This window comes from Myxocyprinus asiaticus, chromosome 43, assembly GCF_019703515.2.
Source record: "Myxocyprinus asiaticus isolate MX2 ecotype Aquarium Trade chromosome 43, UBuf_Myxa_2, whole genome shotgun sequence".
Lineage (NCBI taxonomy): Eukaryota > Metazoa > Chordata > Actinopteri > Cypriniformes > Catostomidae > Myxocyprinus > Myxocyprinus asiaticus.
In genome coordinates, this window is record NC_059386.1 from 30,429,722 (window position 1) to 30,440,772 (window position 11,051).

The 11,051-nt window shown below is 36.7% G+C and overlaps 1 protein-coding gene across 4 annotated transcripts in view; it reads right to left on the reverse strand.

Annotated features, from left to right (window-relative positions):
- LOC127433406 (AP2-associated protein kinase 1-like) overlaps positions 1-8,719 on the reverse strand; it is a 36,644-nt gene extending 27,925 nt beyond the window's left edge. For all 4 annotated transcript variants that reach the window (XM_051685290.1, XM_051685289.1, XM_051685288.1 and 1 more), the window contains exons 1-3: positions 7,713-8,719; positions 3,429-3,547; positions 2,040-2,148 (exon numbers count right to left, since the gene is read on the reverse strand). In XM_051685290.1, the coding sequence (XP_051541250.1) occupies positions 2,040-2,148; positions 3,429-3,547; positions 7,713-7,878 (394 nt within the window). In that variant the 5' untranslated portion in view covers positions 7,879-8,719. The remainder of the gene's footprint in view (positions 1-2,039; positions 2,149-3,428; positions 3,548-7,712) is intronic.
- Between the last annotated feature and the right edge of the window lie 2,332 nt (positions 8,720-11,051).

The window sequence follows — 11,051 nt, forward strand, 5'->3', positions numbered from 1 at the left end:
CGGATAAGCAAGGCTTTTACAGAATCATGATCAAAGATCAAAATGTAGATTAAAAAAATCAAGATAAATACATACATATATATATATATATATATATATACAGTGCATCCGGAAAGTATTCACAGCGCTTCACTTTTTCCACATTTTATGTTACAGCCTTACCCAAAATGGATTAAATTCATTATTTTCCTCACAATTCTACAAATAATACCCCATAATGACAACGTGAAAGAAGTTTGTTTGAAATCTTTGCGAATTTATTAAAAATAAAAAAACTAAAAAAAATCACATGTACATAAGTATTCACAGCCTTTGCCATGACACTCAAAATTGAGCTCAGGTGCATCCTGTTTCCACTGATCATCCTTGAGATGTTTCTACAACTTGATTGGAGTCCACCTGTGATAAATTCAGTTGATTGGACATGATTTGGAAAGGCACACACCTGTCTATATAAGGTCCCACAGTTAACAGTGCATGTCAGAGCACAAACCAAGCCATGAAGTCCAAGGAATTGTCTGTAGACCTCTGAGACAGGATTGTATCGAGGCACAGATCTGGGGAAGGGTACAGAAAAATTTCTGCAGCATTGAAGGTCCCAGTGAGCACAGTGGCCTCCATCATCCGTAAATGGAAGAAGTTTGGAACCACCAGGACTCTTCCTAAGAGCTGGCCGCCCGGCCAAACTGAGCGATCGGGGGAGAAGGGCCTTAGTCAGGGAGGTGACCAAGAACCCGATGGTCACTCTGACAGAGCTCCAGCATTTCTCTGTGGAGAGAGGAGAACCTTCCAGAAGAACAACCATCTCTGCAGCACTCCACCAATCAGGCCTGTATGGTAGAGTGGCCAGACGGAAGCCACTCCTCAGTAAAAGGCACATGACAGCCTGCCTGGAGTTTGCCAAAAGGCACCTGAAGGACTCCCAGACCATGAGAAACAAAGATTGAACTCTTTGGCCTGAATGGCAAGTGTCAAATCTGGAGGAAACCAGGCACCGCTCATCACCTGGCCAATACCATCCCTACAGTGAAGCATGGTGGTGGCAGCATCATGCTGTGGGGATGTTTTTCAGTGGCAGGAACTGGGAGACTAGTCAGGATCGAGGGGAAAGATGAATGCAGCAATGTACAGAGACATCCTTGATGAAAACCTGCTCCAGAGCGCTCTGGACCTCAGAATTTTGAAGAAAATAATGAATTTAATCAATTTTGGAATAAGGCTGTAACATAACAAAATGTGGAAAAAGTGAAGCGCTGTGAATACTTTCCAGATGCACTGTATATATATATATATGTTTTACTTTATATGCAATATTGTAAAATTTGTAATAATATTGAAAATAAATATTATATTTTACATCAGATTTAGTAGCATATGCTGTTGTCTACACAAAATTCAATATAAAGATTTGAAGAAATATATATTGTAATTTTTGGGTCAATGATGTGACGTTCATTTTTTATGTCTGGATAAAAAGAATAAACATTCTTTTCATACAGACAATTAATTGAACCATTAATTCTGTCTAATTCAGCTCTGCTATGGTAAAAAAAAAAAATTCAACTTCTGATTTCTAATTAATTTTGATCTTTTTGTGGGGCCTACCTACAGTTAAGTCAGGGTGGTTAAAGGCTAAATTAAGTAGTAAAGAAGTTTTATTTTAACATTATATAATATATTTATACTTGAAAAACTTTAATCTGCCAAAACAACTGTCAGAGTGGTCCGACAGTTTTTCAGTCACGTGAAAAACAAAACAGGAAAACAAAACATAAAATAGGAAATTATTTTGCAGAAAAGGCCTCTATAGACCCTCATGACTGTGTCAAGGTCACAAAGTGTCTATAAATATCACTTACCCTTTGATTTTAATATAGGCTTGATTTATCTGCAACCCTATTCGTGATTAGAGGACCACTGAATTCATTTTGCCATCTGAAATTTCAGCCATCCAGGTGGTAAACTACACTATAACACCCAAAAAAACAAAACAATGGGCTGCTTTGCACAAGGCCATCACTGAGCTGAAAGGTGGTTACCTCTGCAGAAGTCCATGAGAATAAACACCTCCCATACGTCTCCACCCCCTACAGCCGTGATGCTGGAGTCCAGGAAACCAACAATGTTCTTATGACCAGAGAGATCCCGCTGTAGAATCCACAAAGGAAAGAGAAAAGAAAGTGTATGAGTGACAGAATCAGAGTAAATGAGCTAAAACTGGCTAATACTGTAGGGAGTCCCCATAGTAACTTTTCTGAAGTGTAACAAAAAGCATGCAAATCATAGATTTTAGTTTCTTTGTTTAGGTTTAATCTGGATATGAATACATCCTATAGAATTATGATACCTACATCAAGGTATTTTCAACGTGTATGACCCTGCCCAAACATAGCCAACTATGAATTCATATGTTATATTTAAAAATGAAAATTCTGACATAATTTACATAAACCTGTATAACTTTTACTTTTTTCTGTGGAACACAAAAGATGTTAGGCAGAATATTAGGGACTGATACCCTCAGTCACCTGAACTTAACTTTGTATAGAGAAAAAAAAAAAAGATCAAATTAAACTGAAACGGAGTCATTCTGCCTAACATCTCTTTATGTCATATGGGTTTTTGAATAGAGATCTGCAACCTGGCCCACGCCCAACTGGACCAGACAAACTGTCGAGTTTCAGGCCGGCTTTGGGTCAGTTTTTCCAAATATGACTTGGGTTTATAATTAATGAAAAAATAAATAGGCCTACGTAACTTGTTTCTCACACATGCAGATACGCAAGTATGGACAAGTTAGGGGCTGTTCACACCGAACGTGTTTAGCAATTTTTTTTCATGTACTATAAACACGCTGGATGGAAATAGCTTTTTTTCAGTGTTGTTTTAGACACAGCTTCAAGTTAAAAACAACTTTTTTAAAAATGCATCTTGAGACACCAGCATTCTGTTTCATCCGTTGTGCTGCGTCTAGCTTTTTTTAGCACAGGTGTCACAAAGATTCTACGTTCAGAAGTTCAGGTTGCACAGAAGAATTAATGTGACTGTTACATTGTTACAAATGATTCTAGATTGTTCTTCATTCAGCATAGTTTCTGTGCTTGATAAACATTATCAATGTTTTTTCCCCCTTTTGCTCTGATGTGCTTATTGACCGCCGTGTCTTGTTAAATCTGTGTTTACTGTTAATATACTATCGTTGCATACGATACTTACATAAAATACAGCCTACAGCAACGAATTTACTTGGGGTCACAACGACTCGGGTAAATGATTATAGAACATTCCTTTTTGGGTGAAAATTCCTTTTAATTTACATTTAAATGACCATGATTCATTGCGTAAGCTCAGAAGCCATCCCAGCATTCCTCAATGCATAGCTGGCATGCCGCTGACTCCGTCCCTTGTGACCGAGAGTGTGTGCTCACCATGATCTGGATCTCACGCTTGCAAACCTGCAAGTCATATTCGTTGTTGACATACATCCTTTTAAGGGCGCAGCGCACCCCCTGATTAGTCCGCACCAGGAACACGATTGCAAAACCGCCTGCGAAGGCAAACAAAGACATAATGCTTAGATGTTATTGTTGATAATCTCAAGGGCTCAGAGAGCATGATGATCTTGGCGGATTTACACCACAACATTGCCCCCAAGTGGAAATCAGTAGATTTTTTTAAAAGTAGAAATCAAGTTCAGTTTAAGGTTGAAGGAATTGTAATCTTAATGTTAGTCTCAGTCACCATTACAAAGCCATATTACTTTCTTCTGTAGAACTCAAAAGTTTAAAAAAATGTTTAACAGAATGTTCCAGTCACCATTCACTTTCATTGTATCCCCCCCATGCAATAACAGTGAACTGAGACTAACATTCTGTTAAACATCTTTTGAGTTCTATAGAAGAAAGTAATATGGCTTTGGAACACCATGAGTGTGAGTAAATGATGACAGAATTTCCATTGTGGAGTGAACTAAGAAAATATTTTAAACATTTTATATTATTCCTTATTTGTCATATTAAAAAAAAATATCATTCCTTCACCTTTTCAAAAGTCCACTATTACATATTTCATGATCTACATCATGTCATTTTTACAGTGAAATAGGGCTGAGTATTGATAGAGATTTCCTGATTCAATTGCAATTCACGAGCTCTGGATTCGATTGCATCTCGAAGCGATCTTCATATGGGTACATTTCTGTTACAGTGTTACATACGAAAGAAATTCTCTCTCAGCTAATGCTCTTAATTATAAAAGAACCTTCTAGGTAACCCTTCTAGGTACAATTCGAAAATATGAATTATACCGATTATATTTGATCATTGGTTTTTCATCAAATTGGTCACATTTTAGCTTTTGAACAATGTTCAAATTCAGTCTATTCCATCATTTTCATTTTTTTTAATGGTTTTTAATCAACAACTGCTTGTAAAGAACAGAAAGAGTATTAAAAGAGACATTATTCAATGACACATGGATCTGTGGATCTCATCTTTGGACACACAGAAAGAGTTAAACCAAACTTTTACTCTCAACACGCATTCTCCACTATACTACTCGATTACTGATGAGAGAAATCTGAACATTTACAGGCCAGTGGCTAATCATAGACATTTTTAGTTGCATAGAGCGAGATTTGGTTGCACATACAAGTGATTTACTTGCATTATAGAGGGTTGCCACATAAAGAATCTATATTGAGATTGTTCAAACGAAGATACAGTAAAACATGACATAAAAAGATGATCAATCCCAAAAATCCTAGTACAACCAAGTAAATGAATCTCAAACCACCCATTTGCATAAGCAGTGGGAATTGAGAATGCACTGGAATATACATTTTGGCCGATATGATAGCTGTTAATTAATAGAAATAATTACTGACAACCAATATGACACTAATCCGTATTGAGTTTCCTGACATCATTGTTTTCCAAAGTATGCGATATTAAAGAGCATTTTCAAAAGTCTCTTTTTAAAATGGAAAAAATAAGACCTGTATTATCTGCTTCTAACCAGACTGATAAGACAGATGCTGATAATAAAAATAAATAAATAAATTTAAAAAACATTGGCCGATACTGATATGGTCACTGATATATGTCGACCTTCAATTACCTCCAACCTGAGAATTGTTATAACTAGGCTGGGTTTTAAATAGGGCTGCAACTAACGATTATTCTGATAATCGACTAATCTAACGATTATTAGAACGATTATTCGACTATTTGGTCGATTATTGCAACGATTAATCGTTAGTTCTTAACCGACTATTCAGCTTGTGCCCTGAATTAAAAGGTTGCATTAAATGCGCTTACTAACAATAAAGAGGACAAAATCATCTTTTAGAAATACCTCTAAATTATATTTACTGAATTAAAGGGAAAAAATACTTTTTATTAAGTTTAATTCAGTAAAACATTCACTGCAAAAAAAAAAAAAAAATGGTTATCAAGTGTTTTGTCTTGCTTTCCATTTACAAATATCTAAAAATCCTTAAAACAAGATACATTTACTTGAGAAACAACATATAAGATATTTAGACTTGCTTTTAGAGAATGTATCTTAAATATAAGTGTATTTTGTATATAAGTGTATTTTTTTCACTTGGTTATACTTCTGCCATTGCAGTAAAGACAAAATATACTTATATTCAAGATCTATTCTCTAAAAGCAAGTCTAAACATCTTATATGCTGCTTCTCAGGTGAATGTATCTTGTTTTAAAGTTTTTTAGATATTTTAAAATATTCTCAGATTAAAAAAATTCTTCTGCAGTATAGCTGCTAACGTAAATGTACGTTGTTTTAAAGGAGTTTTAGATATTTATATAAAAAAATAAAAAAAACCACATAAAAAACGTATTTTGTTGCAGTGTTTAATGTTGCGTCGCAAGCCATCATGTTCTAATCTAACTGCAGCAAGTATGCACGAGGGATGAGCGTCTCTGTGAGAGATTGTGCATCAGACAGGTGCAGTTTCAATCTCCCCCCCTTAGATCGGGTCATTCCATGCAGCGCTGCCCGCACATAGAAGTGCCAGTTTCAGAGTTTGTACTTATTTACGTGACCTGCTTCCTTATAATTTGAACTTTAATACAGGATGCATTAAAGCTATAACACTGGGGTGTTTCCTTTAAAGTAGCTCGACATGAAAGTTTTGCTTAAGCAGAACAGCAGCTTCGGCTCCGCTTTATTTCACTAGAGTGCTTCTGTATTTATCGATTTTGTACATACTCATACTTTGGAAGCTACATCACCGTAAGCTATTTGGAAATTTTGGAGTGCGTCTAGACTATGAGCTGTGTCTTCTTCCTCTCCTCAATCAGGCGCAGGCTGCGGTGCTCCTCTCGTGCATCATCAGTAGAGTTTGATGTGATCTCATGTTACATTAAGTGAGATAAAAACGACAATTCGACAACGTAATTCGACTAATCGTTTCAGCCCTAGTTTTAAAATGCCCTTGATAAAGATGATTCACTAAGGAAACCGATGATCAGGTATTACAAGTAAACTTTTTTTTTTTCCCCTGACAATTATGATTTTTGTCATAATTGTTTAGTCCTAGTCCATACGGTTGTGTCTAGCCATACGTCAAAACCCCTATGTGTTTCCACTGCCTCAAATATGCTGTGTTGGCATAATGCAGAAAAGGGTGTTATTCATCAAAGCAGGCACAGGGGGAAGCTGGTGGGGGAAAGTAGGCCGCAGATAGGCCCATTTCTTTCAGGATACCATAAATCTAGGCCCATTATTGTGCCTTTTTGTATTAAGAAAAGCATTTAGACAGTCAATGAACAACTGGTGTAATCTCAGGACCCATCGATGAGATTATATCTCTGCAATGCAGACATTAATATGGTGGAGCTGATGTATATAAACAGAACAGAGGAGGCTGAGTTGCAAAAGAAGTGTTAGGTAACAGCAGGCCTAAAATATGACTCGCTTAGTTATTTTAATCAGAGAACAAAATCGAATTAAACCAATTAAAAAAGCTGTTTCAACAACGTAAATCTGACAACACAGTCGTTGACAAACAGTGCTTTTTATTTTTTTTTTGCTGATTGCTTGTGCTCTTAATAGACCATAAATAATGATGCATTTGTGTTATCATTTATGTCCATAGCAAATATGATGCGGGACAAGCTATGCACCAGATTTTAATACTTCGGATTAGGGGTTCTCTTCAAAACCACTAATATGAGCACTAATAATAGTGATAGTGATGCTGGCCTTGGCAAGTCCCATTAAAAAGAGCAGTACACCCTCCCATGCTCAAATTAAAGCCATTTAAAAGTTGGAGAAATGTAATCAAAGCAATCTGTCAAAGTTGGCTATTTAATGAGAGCTACAGATGAGCAGGGATTTCCAGCCAGAGGATTTAGGCCACTAAATAAAGCTGCCAGCTGAAGAGAGCTGTCAGAGTCCTAAACACAGTTCACTGTCCCATACCTGTCTGCTGACTGCTGGATTGCATTATCTGTAAGACTGAAAGTGACAGTTATGTAAATGATTTCATTGCTCCAATCCTGTATCTTGTTTGGAATCTAGTCGAATTGTATTTCCAAGTTGTTGACCATGGGGCAGTGTAGCCTAGTGGTTCAAGATCTAAAAGGTTGTCGGTTCAAGCCGTACAAGGTGTGATCCATGAACTTACATTGTTACTCTCCGAGTATAACGCTGAGGACAAATAAAAAAAATGAGCTTCACCCACCTTCTGCCAGAGTTTCTTCTACGGTGACCTGGTGTCTTCCTACAGTGAACGCACGTCCGATGAAATTCCCACCGACACCACTGATGGATCCAGAACCTCCAACTCCCCCTCCAGAACCGGGTCCAGAGCCCACCAGCTCCCTCCGGGAGTCAAAGAACTTCTTCATGATGTATCTCAGATCTCACTTACTGTTTATCTGACTCTCAGATCAAATAAATCAATGAAAAGCTGTAGTGGGTTTTTCTGGTGCCAGAGGTTTTGATCAGCTGTGACTGTCAAACATGGACTGACAGCCCAAAGATTGTGCTATGACAGCTATTATGAACCGTTTATCCAGGAAACAATATCAATAAATATTCATATCAATTAAAACATCACCAAACATCTACATAAACAGCATATAACTGTTACTCAACTGGCCTGATATGGTTTATTCAGGTGTCTAGTGTTTATATAAAAGCACGCATGTCCTTATCACGATATTAACATGAAAATCCAGCTCAAATCAAATGTAAACATTCAAGTCCAGCAGTAAATTTAGTCTTCAAACGTGAAGTAAACAGAAATGATTGTTGAGATGGAGGAAAGTCAAAGCATCCATCATCAGCCAGCTGTGCAGTTCATTTAAACCTCTGATAAATCACCCACTTTTCACAGAAAAACAGATGACATGCGGATATTAATCAGACTAACGGCTGTTTTTATACGCTAAACGCCCATACTCACATATATTAGTCACTTATTTGGTGAAAAAATAATTATTTATAATCAACACACAGGCAGCTAAGCGCTAACACTAGCATTCTTGCTAAAACCGCACAGGCGCGTGAAAGGTTTCATCCGCGCGCTGCTGTCAGAGGCCTGCCGGTGAACGGTGAACGGATGCGGTTTGATTTAAGCGGAGAGAATCAAATTCAGGCAAAAATGAACGTGTTATTCATGGCGAGTCCCGTCTGCGGCTTCTGATGCTGCAGATGCGCCAGCTAACCGGAAAACACGCCGGAAGAGAGAAAACAGACACCAGTGCCATAGAAATTACAATAAAAGTCTCTTTAATGACATGAATTCAATTCATAGATTTATAAATGTTCTTTTATTTTTTTGCCATGTCATATTTTCTCTTTCATTTCTTTATTCACCTTATTTTTTTCTGAATTGTCTTTTTTCTGAACCAAAAGTAGTCCATCTAATCCGATTATAACTTACATATCATGACAGACAGACATAGATCGTTTTGCTAAACATGTTTGGCTGTTCAGTGAAAATGAAGCAATATTTATTGGTAAACGTTGATAAACAACGTTTATTGTTTGCATATAAGCAGATTCAAGCATACAGCATATGAGCCACAGTGGCGTGTGGTAGACCACTGAAATGTTACAAAGACAATAAATATACAGCCTATATAAACACCACCAGTCAAAAGTTTCGACACACCTACTTATTCTTTACTATTGGACACATTTTTGAATAGTAAAATCATCAAAACTGAAATAAGACAAATAAAAGTTGGCAAACCTAGTACCATGGTACCACCACAATACCTTTTTTGTAAAAGTTGCAAGATAAATCAATGAAAGGTAAATATTTACAAACAGGTACATAATTAACAGACAGACAGACAGACAGATAGATATGACAGACAGACAGATATGACAGATCGATAGACAGATAGATAGACAGACAGATAGATGACAGATAGACAGACAGACAGATAGACAGATATGACAGATCGATAGACAGATAGATAGATAGACAGACAGATAGATGACAGATAGACAGACAGACAGATAGACAGATATGACAGATCGATAGACAGATAGATAGATAGACAGACAGACAGATAGATATGACAGACAGACAGATAGACAGATATGACAGATCGATAGACAGATAGATAGATAGACAGATAGATGACAGATAGATAGACAGATAGACAGAAAGACAGACAAACAGATAGATATGACAGTCAGACAGACAGATAGAAAAAATTCAATGAAGCTGTCAGCTGAGGACATGTGAGGTGTCTATTTCTCAAACTAGAGACTCTGATGTACTTATCCTCTTGTTTAGTTGTACATCTGGCCTTCCACATCTCTTTCTGTCCTTGTTAGATCCAGTTGTCCTTTGTCTTTGAAGACAGTAGCGTACACCTTTGTATGAAATCTTCAGTTTTTTGGCAGTTTCAAGCATTGTATAGCCTTCATTCCTCAAAACAATGATTGTTTGATGAGTTTTTAGAGAAAGCTGTTTCTTTTTTTTACCATTTTTGACTTAATATTGAACTTAAGACATGCCAGTCTATTGCATACTGTGGCAACTCAAAAACAAACACAAAGACAATGTTAAGCTTCATTTAACGAACCAAATAGCTTTCAACTGTGTTTGATATTATGGCAAGTGATTTTCTAGTACCAAATTAGCAATTTAGCATGATTACTCAAGGATAAGGTGTTGGAGTGATGGCTGCTGGAAATGGGGCCTGTCTAGATTTGATCAAAAATGACTTTTTTCAAATAGTGATGGTGCTGTTTTTTACATCAGTAATGTCCTGACTATACTTTGTGATCAGCTGAATGCCCCTTTGGTGAATTAAAGTACCAATTTCCTTCCGAAACAGCAAAATCTGTACATTATTCCAAACTTTTGGCTGCCAGCGTATGTAACACACCATGAGAGTTGCATAATTTAGAGGAAAACTGAATGACAATCCTATCTTTTCTAAAGAAATGTGAAGTAAACATATGAGAATCCATAAAATTGTCTCTAAATGCACACATATTTGGACTACACCCCGGCGATACATCTTAAATGCAGTTATATTTAATGCGTTATAGCTTTAATAAAGTTCAAATAATACGGAAGCAGATCATGTAAATAACTACAAACTCCGAAACTGGCATTTTTCTGTGAAGTCAGTGCCTCTTCTAGGAGTTGCGCGAATGTCCCGATCTAAGGGGTAGAGATTGAAACTGCACCTGGCAGTCTACTGCAACCTTTAGAATGAAAAAATACTTTTAAATAACAGTGTTTGTTATGTTAGAATATGCAAGTCCATTGAATGAATTCCACAGTTTGTGGCATTTGTAGATGGCCCCTTAGATGAACATAGTTCATCTAGTGCATAAGGGACTGTCTTAATCTAAAGCATATCTAATAGCAGCCTTCTACAACCTTTACAATATGAAAATAATATCTCGGTAAAATTTCATTAATTTTGTTTCTAAAATAATAAAACACTGTACTCATAATTGGACATGCTGGCTTCAAATGTAGAAAGTGAGCCATCATGCCGGCAGTCTACTGCAACCTTTAGAATGAAAAAATACTTTTAAATAA